This window comes from Camelina sativa, chromosome 5 (assembly GCF_030686135.1).
Source record: "Camelina sativa cultivar CO46 ecotype springtype chromosome 5, ASM3068613v1".
Lineage (NCBI taxonomy): Eukaryota > Viridiplantae > Streptophyta > Magnoliopsida > Brassicales > Brassicaceae > Camelina > Camelina sativa.
In genome coordinates, this window is record NC_141884.1 from 10014893 (window position 1) to 10033834 (window position 18942).

Genomic DNA, 18942 nt, shown 5'->3' on the forward strand with positions numbered 1-18942 from the left:
TCATCACAAGACGTTATCTTTTTATTCTTTTCACTTTTTCTTTGTAAGGAAACAATCATAATGAATTACACTATCATTGCTTTTGTTGTATAATCTTTTTTTTTTGTTACATTTAAACGGCTAAACCTTATATAAGAAGCATTACACTATCATTGTCTCGGGAACACACTTCAATTTATAATATTTAAAACTATACCTAAACACTTAACTAAAAAGACTGATGAATTAAAAAAAACCTTCCATCTGTCAGTTTCATAATCCTGCACCAAACAAAAAAAAAAAAAAGTCTTATCGTAAAACTGTTGTTAACTTATTAACAGAATCAAAGTTACAATAAACTGAGATTAACATTGATTATTTACCTAATAACCACGCTGTAAAAGTTACTTCAAGTCCTAGTCCTACCATGAAAAATAAAAGAACCGGTTTGATATGCGAAATTTGGTTAACCAAGACATAATTACAATCCTTTACACACCTGTAAACCGGAAATTCAGCCGTTAAAATCAGTTGAAAACCGAACCGGAAACAAGATATAGGAAGAGAAGTTTGGACCAACCTTGTTTCCTTTGTGTTAAAAGGAGCAAATGAAATGTCTCCATCATCATCACTCCTCAAGGCTTCAAAACACTCGAAAATAAACTTTAATTTACCTGACAAAAGCCGAATCAAATTATATACCATAAGTGATAATAGTATGATGAACAATTATGTATAATAATAACTCCTTATGAGAATTCCAGAAAATAAAAGTTTTTTTTTCCTCTTGTCAAGATTCAAGAATCACACAAAAAAATCTTGGTTTCAAGAAATATCATTATTGTTGATGAATGATGATGCAGAGACAATATCTTATCACATTTTCGAATCGAAAAACAGATCGCTTTACCGGGTCCATTTTTATCCAAATCAACCTCTTGTGCCTTAAATGATATGAGAGAAACATGTTGGTTATACTTTTCTTGGCTGATATATAATAAATGCAGACCAGTCTTAATGGACTTAAGTCTCTATTTTGTGTTTGAGGACCACAACTACTACTACTACTACTACTAGTCTACTACTAATAGACTACTTACTACATTGGCTTTCAATGCTTCATGTCACTGACACTACATTCCATCAGTTATCTCCTAATTTTCTGGTTAGATGTATTGAATTTTTTATGAGTAGAGATGTTACCGTAAAGAAGTTCTTTTTTATTGTCTTTTAGAAAAAAGTTAGCTCGGTGTATCCACGGGCGTAAGGTAAGAGTTCTTCAGCTTGGACCCGTGCAGTAGAGTGACTCGCGGTTCGCTTTAGTCTCTTGTGATTTGACTCAACCTCGGCGCTGAATATGCCGTAAACCGGTCTATGATCTGAAAACCGTGACTCCCCTCTTACATAAGATAACTGATGAAGTCCTTCCCCATGCCACAGTATCCGATCACACCTTTAGTAACAAAACCAAAAAAAAGAACCATTGTCAGATCATTACATGGTTCTTGTTTAGTTTTTTTTTTCTTTCTGAATGCAAGAAACTTACCAAGCAGGAGTACGACGTTTCTCCTTTGGATGCAAATCATCTCCTGCATACCTATCCGAGTTAGTCGAGTATTTGTAAGTTGGTGGGAAGTAAATCTTCCCTTCGTTCCATCCTTTAAACACATGGCCTCGTTTCTGCTCTATCCGTAACTGAAGCAAAGAATGTTTTTTTTTAAGTTTTTAAGAACAGAACATTCTATTAAAATGAGAAATACGAAACTATATAGTCTCTAATGCTTTATATATGCATTAAATCTAAAGCATGTACCTGATCATTCTCTAGTAATGCTCTCCAGTTTTGCATCTCGACAAGTGCTTTTGCGGATCGGTAAGAGAGTGCTATCCGGTAGTTCAGATCCCCGAGCCATATTACACGACTAAATCAAATAAAAACAAAGACAAAAAAATGTAACAAGATTTGAGTGATAAATCTTTAAACATATCATTTGATTTCTTGATGTTCTGTTTCAGTCTTACTCATGCTGAAGGATATTCTCGGGGGACTTCTCGTCCGCAGAACTCTGCACACGAGGAAACCTTGTTTTCTTGAGTATCTCCATGACATCTGAGTTTCTCCTTAGCTCATCGCCTTCTTTTTGTCCCGAGGTCAAATGGGTGCAGACAAAGCAGAAGCTTGTTTGATGAAGCAACATACTAATTGAGATTGATCCCTACAAGAAGAACCACAAAAACTTCACTATAACAACTCTTAAGTGACTGACTCTGTAACAAAAGCATAAGAATTCATTTTACCTTATTTCCGAGATAACCCATTAGTCCTCTACCAACACAAGAAACTTTCATGTTCTTGACATGTTCTCGTAACTCGCTTTTCACCCAAATTGTTAAAAAGATACCAACCATCTGTTTACTTGCGACCAAACAGTACTGTGACGAGTTCCACGGGATTCTATAACCGTTTTCATTTGAGGCAGGACCAGGGCATGACCCCGGTGAGTTTAAGATTGTGCTTGGAGAATCCCCTGGAGCATTATTATCATCATCCGAGGATCCCCACCTGGAGACATCACTAGGCCGGGAATAATCACTTGGCCTAGAGTAATAATCACTTGGTCTAGAGTAATCACTAGGCCTTCTTGAGTAATCACTAGCCCTGTGACTAGACCTAAAGCTCGGATCAAAATCACTTGGTCTATGAGTGAAGAATACGCGATCACAGACGCTGAACCGACGGTCAAGCCGTGGTTGTGAGACGGAAGGATCATTCTCATCCATTCTCCATACGCTCGGTGTTTGGAAAGACCGTCTGTTGAAGATAGTCTCGTTCTTTTGTCTCGAAGATCCGGAGAAGTCAGCATCGATCTCTGCTATGGGGACAGGTATAGGGGACGGGGTATGACAGGCACTGCTTGTCCCTGGGAGGTTGTTGAGTGTTTTTCTGATGAGGGAGTGCCATTTCTTAGCAGGACCATTGTCTTCAGCTCCAAGAACGTTACCTGCATTAAGAGGAACAATCTCTTGGAACCTAAAAGAAGAAAACACAAGATTATAAAGAACGTTTCTTGAAGAAAGACAGAGATTCTTGAAAAGAAGATGTAACGGAAACACACACACCCGAGTACGTATATATCTGCAGGAGCTGAGGAATGAAGCCATTCGTCGAGGTTTAGATCTTCGGGAGGAGAGCGTCCAGCAACGTTCCATGTAGCTACGAAGATGCTGTTCTCAAGTATATATCATTCAACATAAAGATTCAACTTCAATGGATCATAATATAAGTCACATATGTGTGTATGATGATGATTGTGTTCATATATATTACCTGTGGTTTTGGACATCAATGATTCTAGGATTTTCATAATTCATTTTCCTTTGTCTAGCTTGCTGGTCCCAGTTCTTATTGAGCTTCTCTGTAAAACTCAGACATCAATCATCAGAAAAAAAAAAAAAAAAAAAAAAAAGCTGGTTCTGTGTAATTGAAACGAATGATACTTACCAGTTTTAGTCTTCTTGATTGTACAGGGCTTTGTTTCTGAATAGCTGGTTCTGTGCTCAACTTCAACTCCTTTAATTAATTTGACCCAAAAAAAAAAGAAAAGAAAAAATCAAAATTTGAAATCAGAAGAAACAGAAACTGTCAATGGACCAAAAAGAAAAGTGAGTTGAGAGACTTGTAGATGTTTTGTTTTCTCAGAAAAGACAAAAAAAAGATTGCAAATTAATGCAGTGCAGAACAGAACAAGAACAAGTTTTGACAAAAAAGAAAGAAAGAAGAAGACTTTTAATACTTTACCTTGAGGAACAGAAACGTCTGCTTGAAACTTTTCAGTTTTGCTTTTGATGTTGAACCATTTCCTCACCATTTTCTTGGACCAAGACAACTTCATTTAAGTGAAATAAAAAGAGAGTAAATGAAATAGTTCATTCTTGAAAGAAAAAGAAAAAAAGAATTAAAGAACAAACCTTGCTTTTCTTGGGTTTGTCGTCTCTCATTGTTGCTCTTTACTTGATTTACAGGTTTGTTCTTAAGTTGTGTAGAGACTCAATCCATCCAAATAACCCCAAAAAAAACAGAGATGAGAGATCAAATCAAAACTCTCGTACAAAGTTGAATCACTGTTTAGAAATATGAGATTTGACAAGAATTGGTTTCTTTCTTCTCCTATGAATCAAGACAAGCTAAGTAGGAGAAATTTAGGATTAAAAGGGTTTTGTCGGAATGAAAGAAAATGGGTTTAGTTTGTTGTGAGGAGACTCTCTTTTTCTCCGAACAGAGACAAAATGAGAATAAGAAGAAGTAATAAAAAGGTGTTGAAGAGACAACAATTCTTGAAGGAAGACAATGAGGAAGATCTTTGGATAGAGAAAGCAAAAAAAAAAAAGTGTGATTTGAAGAGAGAGAGAGAGAGAGAGAGAGAGAGTGAAAGTGTTGGTTTAAGCTTTCTGGCTTTGGTCCTTCCTTCTTCTTCTTCTTCTATGAGAGAGAAAGAGAGAGAGTGAGTGAGCCTCGTTCTCAGTGAAACGGCAAAGTAAAAGCAGCAGCGGATTTGAACAGAATAAAGCGCAGAGAGAGAAACACAGCTTACCTTAAGACTTAGACTAATCAATTCTTATGGGCTGAGTTTAGTATATAATTAGTTAATTTTTTTTTTGTTGTTGAAGACAATTAAGGGGAGGCTTACTCAGTTTTTTTAGTTTTTTATCTTTGTTGTTTGTTAATTGTCTTATCTATCATTTCATAAGATAGTTTGAAGAAAAAAATCAGTACATTTTACTCTATTGGTCACAATATATATCACTGTTTGAAAACCTCACGTTTTTGTTAAATAATATTGCAATTCTTAATATAATATTATCTGATGAATGTTATGAAATTTGTTCAAGTTTTAAATCGTGATTTCTTTGCTTTTTAAAATCATTTATAATATTGATCAAGTTTTCAATTTTCCTGCTTTAGAAAAATAACTTTTGCTAAAAATATTTGTATATTTGTAAATAGTATATACCCTTTGTATATATTGGCACTGAAAATCCAATATTTAAGGGAAATACCTTAGGTCTATCTCTTGTAAATGTAAATTGAAAATCCACATAAGGGAGTGCAATTCATCTAATATTTCAAGTAATTTGAGTTATCATAACATTTTAAATGATTTTGATGATTTTAGGGAATTTGATATGATTTATTGTAAAAAAATTTCAAATCCCACCTAAAACCATTAAATATGGATTTCTGTATTTTAACTAAACAAATCTTATTAAATCCTCCAAAATCCATAAAAATCATTTAAATCTAAATCTACAAACTGCTTTGAATAACAGTAGATTTTAAATTAAATTTTTAAATTATACTAAATAAAAGTAGGAGTTATAAGCTTCTAAGGCTGTCCACCTAAGTTTTAAAACAACCAATAGGGATTCAATATGTCACTAATTAACATTTTTAGAAATTTGCAGAATTTTATATATTAAAAATTATTTTGAACAACCTATCAGGATTTGACATGTCATTCATTAACATTTTCTAAATTTCCAGAATTTTTTAGAAAAAGGAAAATTTTAAATTTATGGAAATAAAAAACTATGTACAATATCCCACATTGGCTAGAAAATTTTTAGACAATGGTTCAAACCAGTATAAATAAGATTAATATGTTTCCAACAACGAATGAGCAGGAAAGCTTGATTTATCAGGCGTCCAAGTTTAAAAGTTTTATATGGTTTGATCCTGTTTTTTATTTGATCAAACTAAAAGTTTAAAAAGTTTCAAAAAATATTTTAATATTTAAATTTTAAAAAATTTTAAATATTATAAATATTGAAGAGCTTTTAAAAAGTTTTTAAATATTATAATTTTAAAAATTTAATAGTTTAAAATATTATAAATATTGAAACTTTTTAAAAGGTTCAAATATTATATTCGAACCTTTTAGAAGTTTAAAATATTTTAAATACTGAAACTTCTAAAAATTTTAGCTTTAAAAAGGTTTCAAAATATTATAATTTTAAAATTTTTTAAAATTTATTTAAATTTAAAAGCTTTTTAAAAAATTAAAATTTATAAATATGTACAACGTACCACATCGGCTAGAAAATTTTAGACAATGGCTGTGAACCATTATAAATAAAAATAATATGTTTTTAATTATAAATTTATCAGGTTTGCTTGATTTATGCTTATTTATCATGTTTCCAAATTTAAAAGTTATTTGATTTATTTTAGCAAATTAAAATTTTTAAAGGTTTAAATATTTATTATAGAATGTTTAGAAATATTATAAATACCTCCATAAAAATGTTAAAATATTATAACTATTTAAACTCTATAAAAAGTAAAAGTGTCATTAATATTTAACTCTAAAAAAAATGTTACATATAATTAAACTACATCTAAAGTTTGAAATATTTTAAATATTTAATCTCTTTTAAAAATTTAAAAGTTAAATAATTACCAAATATTATATATCAAAATTTTTAATATCTTGAAAATATCTTACGTATCTCCGTTTGTGCTTTATATCTCTTATGAGCTGTAAAACATGTTTTTGTGTATGACTTTACAGATGATTTGATACTTTTGCAGTAAAATTTTAATTTTTAAGACTAAGAAAGAAGGATTGACGTCGCAAGATCTTGATTTGATGTTATTTGAGTTTAAAGAAGAAAGATCGGCGAAAAGCACAAATATTGTTTTTACTATACATGTGTTCATATTACTTTCTCTGCAAGTAAGAATTTTGGTTTGAGAAGTATATGGATGAAATTATCAATAATTGGGTGCATGTGTTGACTATGCTGGTTTTCATGAATTGCACAATTTTATGAGAAAAAATGATTTTGGTCTTGGAGTTTGATGGGTTAACAAGTTGTGTGGTAGTCTAAAAAAAAAGGTTTTTTCAGTGAAAGAATGTGAAAAAGTTGACGAGGAAGAACAAGAAGAAGAGTATAACAAAGAACTGGACGGTAAAAGTAACGATGACAATTACCATAAAATTTGACAATGAAAATGACAAGAAAGAATATAAAGAATAAGAAAATATTAAATAAAAAACACAAAAACATAGGTGATAGCGATCAATTAAATATGAAAAATGAGATAAATTCATGATTATAAAATTGTTTCGTTTTTCTGGTGGCCAAAGAAATGGTTTAAGATATGTGAGGTCACCAGTTTGATCCGCCTCGCCTGGACGTCGAGTTAGATTTTAAAACACAACTGTTTTTATATTTTAAAATTGTGTATATGAAATTTAGTTTTTCCTTAATAGTAATTTAAAGTTTTCTGTAATATAATATTTCATTACAATCATATATAATTTTTATCAAAATATATCAAATAAACCCACGCGTAGCGTGGATTCAAAACCTAGTTATGTTTAAAAGCAGTGAATTTTAATAAACTTTTTAAATCCATGATTATATAACATAAGATTTGTAATTTTACACAAATCACTTAAAATGTCAAGTTGAATACACATCCTTTGTTCATGCCAAATGTCTCCCCTATTTTATAGTTCCACTGTTCTACCATTTCACTATTTCTGTAATATACCATATATTATAATTGTAAAAATATATTGGATGCTACAATTTAATGCTTGTGGAAAACTGTAATAAAAATATATATCCACACTGTTATTTTTTAACCGATTCAGGAAAATTTTCAAAAGGAATAGTAATATATGATGTGATTGTAAAATTAATACAATAAATTTATTGTGAATATCACTATTGATGATCTACTTAATAAAAGGAGTGACGTTGGGGAATCGAGAGGTCTGTGTCCTATGTCTGTGTCTTTGTAATTGTATCATAAATAGGTCCAAGAAAACCTATAAGGTAAACAAGATCAGGACGGCCATTAAATGTATATTACGTTAATGGACTACCAAATGGTAAAAAAATGCTATGTTCAATGTTAAATTAACACCTTTTTTCTAGTACTTGTCATCAATATTTATTGTAACAATAAACTTCAATTCGCATACTGATGCTATAATCAATTAGATTAAGATTTGTGCTAAAGAATATTGTAATTTTTATATAAAATATAATTTATGTGATTGTTTTAAAAAGTTTTTTTGGAAATATTATGCAATAAAATCATATGCTAAATATAATGATTTGAAAAAGACACTTATGTTGTAAGTTTTATATTGTTAATGATTCTAGATAAGTATATGTGCTATAACAATGGTTAAATTTTATTTTATACAAAATTTTGTATATTTTTATTTTAAAATAAAAGGATTTTATTTGATGAATAATTTAATAAAAAAATTAATATGGTAAGTTAGATGATATTAAATGATTCTTTAGAATATTTTCTTTAAGATTTTTGGAAATAATGTGCTCTAGTAATAAAATCTTCCGAAAATAAATTAAGGTTATACTCACTATTTAACTTGTAACCAATTAATCTATATAACTTATTTGTAACCAACTTATTAAAATTATATAGTCTACAAAACAATATTGTGTACTTTTTTTTTTATTATATAGGGGATGTTACGATGGTTAAACAGTTTTGCAGTTTCAATAAATAATCAATTAATTACAAGAATTTTGAATGATTAAATTTGGTCTGCTACAAGTCTACAACTATCTCACTAAACCAGAATACAAACAAACTACGATTTATATTGTTTACAAAAGGAAAAAAGATGGCTAACTACACGAAATATTGGAGAATGCATGGTCACACATGCGAAGTATAATATTATATCCTCAACTACACGAAGTATATGTATTGCATGACCACATGCATGAACTATATGACATTATGTGGTTAACACCATAGACATACAATCCGGTACACCGGTCGAATAATTCCGGCTAAGACCAACGTTGACTCCGGCGTTGACCAACATTGACCAAAAAAAATTGTATTTTAATTTTTTTCTATGAAAAAACAAAATAATAAATTACTATATTAAATTATTTATGAATTTTCATGATTAGAAAACATTCTATTCAATATCTAAATATCTTAGGTATCTCTAATGTATTTATTCTTATAATTAATTAATTTTTATTTTTAAAGCTAAAATAATAGTTAAATAAAAATAATTAATAATTATTTTCAAGATATTAATAGATTTTATCTTGATTTTAGGATATGTTTGCAAAAGGATATAGAATAAGAGGATTTTTGCAAATGCCCTTATATTATATATTGAAAATAGTTATGTATCATTATATTTTATCTATTAAAAGTAAATAGTGTTAATTTTTTTGTTATTGTTTACATGTTATTAGGAGTATGTAAATTTTTTTTATACCAGAGAGTATCTAAAATTTTGTATACTCTTTACCATGCAAATTTTAAAGTAAAGAGTCATATACTCAAATCTTTTGCATATTATTTTCTAATGAAAATAGTTGAATTTGATTTTATTGATTCTTGTAGTATTTAAAATTTTAAATAATATGATGATCAGAGATTTTTATATATAAAATCATTAATAATTACATATGTTATATATATATATATATATATATATATATTTCTTGAAAATAATTATTAATAATTTTATTTAACTATTAGTTTAGCTTCAAAAATAAAAGTAACTAATTATAAGAATGAATACATTAGAGATATAGAAATAATTAGATAATAGAATGTGTTTTCTAATCATGAAAAACCATATATAATTTAATATAATAATTTATTATTTTGTTTTTTAATAGAAAATATTAAAATATAATTTTTTTTTGTCAATGTTGGTCAACGCCGGAGTCAATGTCGGTCTTTGCCGGAATCATTCGACCGGTGTACCAGATTGTATGTCTATGGTGTTGACAACATAACGTCATATAGTTCATGCATGTGGCCATGCAATACATATACTTCGTGTAGTTGATGATACAATATTATACTTAGCATGTGTGACCATGCATTCTCCAATACTTCATGTAGCTAGCCATCTTTTTTCCTTTACAAAAAGCAGTACATGCTACTTGCGATTTGTTGTTTACTTAAAACTTAAAAGTAGTACATTAATATTAAACTTGAGTTTTTGTTTTTGTTTTCTTACCAACATGCATGATACTTGACTTACTTTATATAAACTTTATTAAAATAATTTCTTGTGTGTGACTCTAGCTTAAGCTTGAAGCCTTGAAATATAGACCAACTATAATTAAAATCTAGTGTAAATTATAGAAAGTTTCCTAGTTAACCATAATACCAAATTACACACGCAAATTAACAATCATTTTGAAAGTTTTCAGTTTCTAGAATGCTAAATGTCATGATCTGCGCCTATAACCATATGAGCATTATGTAGCATTCAACAACAACAACAATAACAACAAAAGTAGGATTCCACATAAGAATAAAGCAAAATTGATTATATAATAATAATACTATATGTGTGAACTGTGAAGGATTTTTGTAAAACAAGATGAATCTTGGATTGCTTTTGACCGCCTCGTAAAATGTTGAAATTTTAAGGATATCAAATCATTTTATATTAAGGAAGGAGCATAAAGTTAATCATTATATATGATAAACCAATGATAGTATATAGTATCATAAATACTATAGCAAATTAAGTTCTTCTCACTAATAGATCTATTAGTCATGTCGTTTTTGCCGCTTAAAATTTCTCGTAAATAACATAATTTGCCGTTCAACGGCTTGAGAACGTGTAATTTTATCTGAAAAAGACGTTCACGTTTAATTTCGTTGGATGACAATGACAATATACATGTATACATGATGTTTATTTATAATTGGTTTAATTATATAATATGTATACATATATATTGTAATGTAAAAATATATGCATGGGGTAGTCATTGTAAGTTATAATGTCGAAACGGATTCTTTTGCTTTTTTAAAAAGACAAAAATAATTAAATATTTGGATAGGATGGTTTTGGCCTTTAGATGGCCAGATGCCAAACATGCCTTCATCATTTCTTCTTTCTCATCCCAAAGTCTCTGCCTCACAATGTTGGTCTTTTTCTGCTTTGAATTTTCTTCCACCTTAAATTTATTTCCCTGGTAAACCATATTATATTACTTTATCATATCATAGTATGTATACAGTTTATGGTCTATGCCCTAGGGCTTAGTTTGGTGCAAATCTATGTATTATGTATATATCAAGATCAACAAGTCGTTCTTGATAGACAGATTATGATTTTTGTCAATCAAAAAGCAGAACTCAACTATTGTATATGTTTAATTAATTAAGAACTATAATATGGTATCATAAGGTACATAAAAAAGGGTACACTTATTTGGTGTTTATACATGATAATCCCTAGCTAAATGATTTGCCGCCACATAAATAAACGATCTTCCCACGAGTCGTTTCTCCGTCAGTCCACTATCAGTCTATCATACACACGTTGTCATTTATTCTGTCAGTTAAATAACACACTTTGATATATTGACATGACTTTTCGTTTTTTCTTGTTAAAACGAAAATTATACTAAAAAAAAAACTGTATCATAACATATTCAATACATTTTTTTCAAAACAAATTGTTGTTTTCGTAATAATGCATATATGATATATCGAACTCTTTGTATTACCCTATAAGATCTACGTACGTTTTAAATTGAAAACATCAAAAGGATTGGGGTTTGTTTCAGAGGACTCACTTCTTGTCAACAAAGTCTTCGATGTTGCTCACATATTTTCTAACCTTTTTTAATTAATAACGTAAAAGAGGTGATAAAACTAAAGGTTTCTTTGCATTTGATGTTTTTGTAACATAGTTTCATGACTTTCAGTTGCATATGTTTGTTAACTTATACATATGCTTTGTTCCTTATTTTACGTATGTGATTAAACTTAATTTTATCTATGTTGTATATATTCGAAGGATAAACATGTTATTCGTAATTTTGGAATAAACTATGTAATATATATATATATATATATATATAGAATGGAGAAATTAATCGACAATATTATATAGTTTGAATGTTATCTTAAGTACGTATTCTTACAATTTTCGTTTTTGAACAACGTACGTATCGTTCAATTGATATCAATGGACTTATATGTTAATATTGAGTATCTTCTGCCGAAACAACTTATATGTTAATATAGAGTAACTTCTGCCGAAACAATTATGCTCCAAGAAAAGAATAATGATACTACTGTTTAAAAATTTGGAAATTTCACAGAATCTGTAAATGAATAATTATAGCAAAAAAAAAGAAAAACAAAAAAAAAAAAGCCGAAAAAGAAAACATATTGAAAGGGAAAGATGATATGTCATTACAACAAGACATAATACCCTTTATTGTTTGCTTTTTACTTTGTCTGGTAGACCAAAATATATGAGGGATGGGAAAATGAAAATTTTGAGTTAGTATTAAATGTTTTGATTGTGATCTCGTCTTTACTTGTCGGGCAAATTTTGTTTGGCAAATTTATCTCCTAATTGACAAGATGAAATTCAAAGAAACCTTTAGTTTGATAAATTCAAAGATCAGCAAATCCTATTATTTGTGTAAATTGTTTAAGGATTCTTCAAGTAAATAACACAAACACAATCTATCTACTCATCTTTTTAACGTTTGGACTTCTTAAATCCTATAAATAATGCATATCTTTATTAAGATTTCATGTATTTTAATAATTAAAAAATTTATGAAAAAGAAGGAATGTTAATATAGGATCATCCTATATAAGATTGTAACAAATGTACATGGTACAATTCGATGGTCCAGAAAAGTATATACCTAGGCCTAAAACATTTTTAGTTTTTTTTTGGATTAAAAAAAAAACCACCAATGCATGTTGTTAAAACTATATCTCCTCTATCGTACATTCGCAAAAACGAAAGACTGAATTGATAAAAGAAAAATCTTGCTAAAATTCCGATTTAATATAAAAAACCAAAGAATTAAACCCGTTCGATATTTTTGACGGTATGCAAAAATCAAAATAACCAAACCGAAACTGTAAACCGAATTCCACGGCACCACCAAAACGTGGCCGTTTAATAAAATTGGCAAAAACCCGTGTGTCGTCGTCGATTCTCCATTGTGCTGTTTCCGGCTAAAATCTCACGGTTGGACGCCCCTGAGCTTGAGAGTTTCGACCCGATGGCTCATCTCCCCAGAGTTCTTATGGTAAGGATGAGGAAGGATTAGTTCTCTCTGATTTCGATTCTTAATTTACCCCATCTTCATCTCTTACAAATCTCTCTCTTTCATCAGGTGGCGGAGAAGCCCAGCATCGCCCTCTCCATAGCTTCAGTTCTCTCTCGTGGCCAGGTTTCTCTTTCTATTCTCTAGTTCCTCAAACCCTAATTCGAATGTGACACTGGATTTTACTTTATTTGGTTCAGTGTATACTTTGTGAGTTTGAATAACCAAATCAGTTCTGTGTTTCACCTTTTGGAAGTCTAAATTTGCTTTTGTGAGAAAACATTTTAGTAAGAATGATATGGAGAGTTTGGATTATCTTCTCCTTTTTGATTCAGATGTCTACAAGGAGAGGCAGTACAGAGGTGCATGAATTTGATGGCATCTTTCGAGGCTTCAAAGCACATTTTAGAGTTACATCTGTTATCGGACATGTTTTCAGGTTCCCCTCTTGCCTATCATTTACTATTCATATCAAAGAGACATTGGAGTGATTGCTGCTGCTTAGATTACCTTTCATCAATGACGTTTTCCATATTGTGCATCACACTTTTTAAAAAAAATCAATTGCACGTTTCCTCACATGTCATTGAAATCCATGTTTGCATTCGTCTCTATTAGCTACTCAAGTTTCTATTTTTCTTGCTGCGATCGAGAGTTTAATGTTTCTTTATTTGATTTCGTGGACTATATATCTCGTGTACAAAGCTACTGTGGAAATTATAGCTTGCAGATTTCTCAGTCTTCCTAAATGCCACTCTCATATTCTAGTGTAGATTTCCCAGAAAAATATCAGAATTGGCAAACAGTTGATCCACAAGATCTTTTTGACGCTCCAGTTGCTAAAAAAGAGTCTAACCCAAAGGTATATAGTTCTCACGACCTTATCTCTTTTCTTTGTGCATGGGGGAGTGCTTGAGCTTTTTTTTTTTGGCGTTTACCTTGGGCATTGGCAGCTGTCGTATATATATTATATATAGCAACATCTGTATACTTTAAGGGATGAGCTTTGTTGCTTTATGAAATAAACAATATGCATGAACGTTTTGGAACTAGAGTTCTTCTTATGGTTAGCAATGGAGATGCATCTTTCTTACATGATTTTATTTCTACAGTAATGTACACTTTTCTCTAACAGTCTTCAAATATCAGGCTCATATTTGTAGGCATTTAAGTAATGAAGCTCGTGGTTGCAGTTATATGGTATTGTGGTTGGATTGCGATCGTGAAGGGGAGAATATATGTTTTGAAGGCAAGTCTTTTTAGTTACCTTTTTCGTATATGTTCTCACCAGATTTTGGTTGAGATATGCAGAATCTGTTGTGTTTACCATTGCATTCACTCTATTGGTAATTGCTGAATCAATGAATATTATTTTTCTCTGTCTTTACTAAATGAATCATATCATACTACTAAATCTGTATATTCTGCCGGTATCTACTGGTAGACTCTTTCAGTTGTAGTAGTAGATTTCGGGTTTATGTATACAGCTAGCTCCTGCATATGTGGTGCAACCACCAATATCTTATCATTTTTCTCCTGCATAAGCACTTTTTCGATGCTAGTCATGTTTGGGAATGCCCATGGTTTTGATGGCCGTTGCTATAACTTGTTGACCATCATATTCTTGTAGTTATCGAGTCTACTGGCTTTGACATGAAAGATAGTAAGAGAAAGGTTTATCGGGCACGGTTTTCTTCTGTGACTGAGAAAGATATATCAAAGGCCATGGACAACCTTGTTGAACCAAACAGAGATGAGGCACTGGCAGTAGATGCTCGCCAAGAGATAGATCTAAAAGTTGGTGTAGCATTCTCGCGATTTCAAACAAGTTATTTCCAAGGCAAATATCAGAATCTCGACTGCAGAGTTATCTCGTCAGTTTCCTCTCGTCTCCTTCCTTTCTTTCTTTTTGTTCAGTGTCTAAAGAGTCTCCGAATAGATGGGTCGACTGTTTTCTTCACAGATGCATTCTTTTCTTTGTCCCTTTTGGTTTTTGATATGGTTGATTGGTCCTATGAGATACGGCTGTGGAATTCTATTTTGGTTATCTCCTGTCATTTAGTGTGCCCGAGTAATGGAATTTTAGTAAATGCTGAAACGGAGTGTAGACATAGCTTTGTAAGACTTAGCTTTTATGTTGTCTATCTTTGTCGAAGCACCTCTTCTTTTCTCATAATAGGAGCTGTCATGATTCAACGATGGTTCTGGTTCTTGCCTTAGAATGCTGGAAGGAGTGTGCGCGATTTTCTGTCCACTTCTGTCATACTTAATGATCCTTTTGAATGTTTGTTTCAGTTATGGGCCATGCCAGACTCCTACTCTTGGGTTTTGTGTGCAACGGTACATGCATATTAATACTTTCAAGCCAGAAAAGTTTTGGGCTCTGCGACCTTATATAATGAAGGATGGTTATGAGCTTCAACTAGAGTGGGAGAGACGTAGATTGTTCGACCTGGAAGTTAGTGTCTCATTCGTGTGTTAGAATTTCTTTGATATTCTTGACTGTTTCTTTCCAATCTTAAGTTGCTGATATATTCATGCTTTTACAAATTGTAGGCTGCTACTGTGTTTCAAAAGTTGGTCGTGGAAGGCAGAACTGCAAAAGTAATGGACGTATCAGAAAAGCAGGAAGTTAAAGGTCGTCCAGCTGGTCTTAACACAGTGAATTTGCTAAAGGTCAGAGAAGTCATGAGTCGTGATTACCATTCTTTTAAAATATACTTGCCTGGTTGTACATTGTACTTTTAAGCTAATATCATATCCTGTACCTATGATTGCAAAACACTAATTGAAATATTCTGCATTCATCCAAAGCAATTTTGCTTCTATCAGCGTCATGGTTGTTTTTTTGTGATGAGTTGGCAACAACATTTGGATTTTAGTTCTCTTTCGTTTTGTTTTTTTTCTGTTTTTGGTTTTCCAATGTTGCGCTTAGAGCGTTTGCCATTGCTTAATCTTGTTCATGAGTCTAAAGTTCGATCAAAGCTAGTTTTCAAATTACTCTCCCTGATTTAACGTAACATTAGCGGTTATACAGGTTGCTTCAAGTGCACTAGGGTTTGGGCCTCAGACGGCTATGCATCTTGCCGAGCGATTGTATACTCAAGGCTTCATCAGGTTAGCTTGCTCCATTCTCCAGATTTTTATTTTTGTCATTTAACTCCTCTTTACCGGCATATAGTTGGCTAATTGTGGTAAATCGCAAATGGTTATTGAATGGTATTGTTTATGTAATTGAGAAATACCTTTGGTGACGAGAATATACATACATCACATTTTCCCTGTGTTATATACATTAAACATTTAAACCGTTTTCGTCATCATCGCGATGGCACTTTTTTTTACTCAAACTCTTATGTTTTGTGCTAGCTATCCGCGAACAGAAAGCACAGCCTATCCTTCTTCATTCGACTTCGCAGACACACTCAGAGCACAAATTAGTAATTCAATGTGGGGTGGTTATGTACAGAGACTGCTCTCAGATGGCTTTCAAAAGCCAAAGTCAGGAACCGATGCTGGAGACCATCCTCCTATCACCCCGATGCGAGCAGCAACTGAGGACATGGTTGGAGGAGATGCTTGGCGACTCTATCAGTATGTCTGTCAACATTTTATTGGCACTGTCTCACCTAACTGCAAATACATAAGGTAATAAAGCCTTCATTGTAGCTTGATCCATGCCAATTACAGCTTATTCTTTGCACATCTTATATGTGGTTTTCTCTTGGATGGATATCTCAGGACTAAAGTGGAATTGTCAATTGGTGGAGAAACTTTCCATTGTACGGGGCAGCGAGTGACAGAAAAGGGGTTTACGGCTATAATGCCATGGTCTGCAGTGGATGAGAAAAAACTCCCTTCTTTCCTCAAAGGAGAGAGGATTGAAGTTTTACGAGTGGAGCTGTACGAGGTTACATTCTTCTCCAGATTCTGTTGCTAATTTCTTTGCCTTATACTAGGAGTCTAGGACATAAATTGCTTTAATGTTTCTAGTTTTACAAGGTTACATTCTTCTCCAGTTTCTGTTGCTACTCACTTTGCCTTGTACTAGGACAGAAATTGCTTTAATGCCCAATTTTTGTATATCCTTTCTAATTGTGTCTGAATGTTGTAAAATCTACAGGGAAACACTGCGCCTCCGGACTTCCTTACTGAGAGTGAGCTGATATCTCTAATGGAGAAGCATGGTATAGGCACAGATGCATCAATACCTGTGCATATAAACAACATTGGTGAACGTAATTATGTTCAGGTGGGTTAGCTCAAAGGCAGTATACTTTTCGTCATGATGACAATATTTCTTAGGAGGATCCATTTTTTGTTTTCTGAAACATTTCGTTACTCTTATTTGGCTTTACGCTTTCTTGCAGGTCCAATCTGGCAGGAAATTGGTTCCAACGGCATTAGGAATCACGCTAATAAGAGGCTATCAGTGTATTGATCCAGACCTTTGCTTACCAGACATCCGTAGCTTTATCGAGCAACAAATCACTCTTGTTGCCAAGGGCCAAGCTGATCATTCGTATGTAGTGCAACATGTGATCCAGCAATTTAGGCGTAAATTCAGTTATTTTGTTCAACAGGTAGCGAAAACATGTCTTATATTGTCTTTGAATAGTTTGATAAAGTCTTTGATTTGAATCCGGTCCTACTTAACATCTCCCTTATATTGTCATTCAGATCGAACACATGGATGCCCTGTTTGAAGCACAGTTCTCTCCTCTGGCTGGCTCTGGTCGCCCTTTAAGCAAATGTGGAAAATGCTTGCGTTACATGAAACACATCACAGCAGTCCCACCACGTCTCTTCTGCGGCACATGCGAAGAAGTTTATTATCTTCCTCAAAAGGGCACAGTCAAGGTAGAAGCTTTTCATCACCTAAACTGAAACCTCAATGAATGTCTAGTTTTTACATTTATTATTATTATTACTGAATCCTTTCTTAACTAATTTTCTCACAGCTATACAAAGAACTCACATGTCCTTTAGACAACTTTGAGCTCGTGATCTATTCAGTTCCAGGAGCCGAGGGGAAATCATTTCCACTATGCCCATACTGCTACAACTCTCCTCCATTCGAAGGCATAGACACACTCTTTGGAGCATCTAAGACGCCCAATGGTCCTGCCAAATCGAAAACCGGTTCAGGCATGCCATGTTCACTCTGTCCTCATCCCACATGCCAACACTCTGTCAGAAACCAAGGAGTCTGCGCTTGTCCAGAGTGCGAAGGCACGCTCGTCTTGGACCCCGTGAGCTTCCCCAAGTGGAAACTCAACTGCAACTTGTGTAGTTGCATCGTTTTTCTTCCGGAGGGTGCTCATCGCATAGCCACCACTAGTAACCGCTGTCCCGAGTGCGATTCAGCAATCATAGAGATCGATTTCAACAAGAAAACTACTCCTCTGGAGAACGGAGCCACTCTGCATCAAGGATGTGTTCTATGTGATGAATTGCTTCTCTCACTTGTAGAAGTGAAACATGGGAGGTCCTTTGTGAGGCGAGGAGGAAGGGGAAGGGGACGAGGAAGAGGCCGAGGCAGAGGAGGGAGAAGAGGCTCAAAAGCTGTCGACCCAAAAATGAGTTTCAGAGACTTCTAAAACCCTAGAGTACCCTAAAATCCTTGTTTGTCTTTGGCATACTTGCATTATAACTTTACACAGTAAAGACAGATGTAGATTCAATGATCTAACGTGTTGTTTGCTTTAAAAGGAACTCTTCATAATTTTCTAGCTTAACTATGACATACGAGATATTTGGCTATTGATTAACTGATTATTTCACATTTTGTCACAAACACTTAAATTATCTAAAAAAAGCTTCCCAAAATCAGCTTTA

General features: G+C 32.5%; 2 protein-coding genes across 8 annotated transcripts; one reads left to right on the top strand and one right to left on the bottom strand.

Annotated features, from left to right (window-relative positions):
* Positions 1–4735, bottom strand: LOC104786400 (type IV inositol polyphosphate 5-phosphatase 7-like). 4 transcript variants are annotated; one of them, XM_087449753.1, is made up of 14 exons: positions 4572–4735; positions 3949–4459; positions 3779–3866; positions 3482–3550; positions 3308–3395; positions 3100–3204; positions 2278–3010; positions 2002–2195; positions 1793–1901; positions 1526–1674; positions 1183–1432; positions 560–653; positions 363–478; positions 1–260 (listed from the first exon to the last, which is right to left on the bottom strand). In XM_087449753.1, exons 2-11 carry the CDS (start codon positions 3976–3978, stop codon positions 1210–1212), a joined length of 1788 nt encoding a protein of 595 aa, XP_087305879.1. In that variant the 5' UTR covers positions 3979–4459; positions 4572–4735; the 3' UTR covers positions 1–260; positions 363–478; positions 560–653; positions 1183–1209. The 4 variants fall into 4 exon arrangements, with proteins under 4 accessions (XP_087305879.1, XP_087305880.1, XP_010510114.1 ...); XM_087449754.1 differs by having other exon boundaries at positions 363–401; positions 4572–4625; XM_010511812.3 differs by lacking the exon at positions 4572–4735 and having other exon boundaries at positions 363–401; positions 3949–4550.
* An 8169-nt stretch (positions 4736–12904) lies between these two features.
* LOC104786401 (DNA topoisomerase 3-beta) lies at positions 12905–18829 on the top strand. 4 transcript variants are annotated; one of them, XM_010511813.3, is made up of 15 exons: positions 12905–13086; positions 13174–13230; positions 13440–13543; positions 13873–13966; positions 14254–14353; positions 14735–14978; positions 15400–15562; positions 15661–15780; positions 16142–16221; positions 16474–16752; positions 16846–17014; positions 17228–17356; positions 17475–17687; positions 17785–17964; positions 18066–18829. In XM_010511813.3, the coding sequence occupies exons 1-15, from the start codon at positions 13060–13062 to the stop codon at positions 18702–18704; spliced, it is 2598 nt and encodes an 865-aa protein (XP_010510115.2). In that variant the 5' UTR covers positions 12905–13059; the 3' UTR covers positions 18705–18829. The 4 variants fall into 4 exon arrangements, with proteins under 4 accessions (XP_010510115.2, XP_010510116.2, XP_087305881.1 ...); XM_010511814.2 differs by having other exon boundaries at positions 12948–13086; positions 13878–13966; XM_087449755.1 differs by having other exon boundaries at positions 12986–13086; positions 14298–14353.
* Positions 18830–18942: the final 113 nt, after the last annotated feature.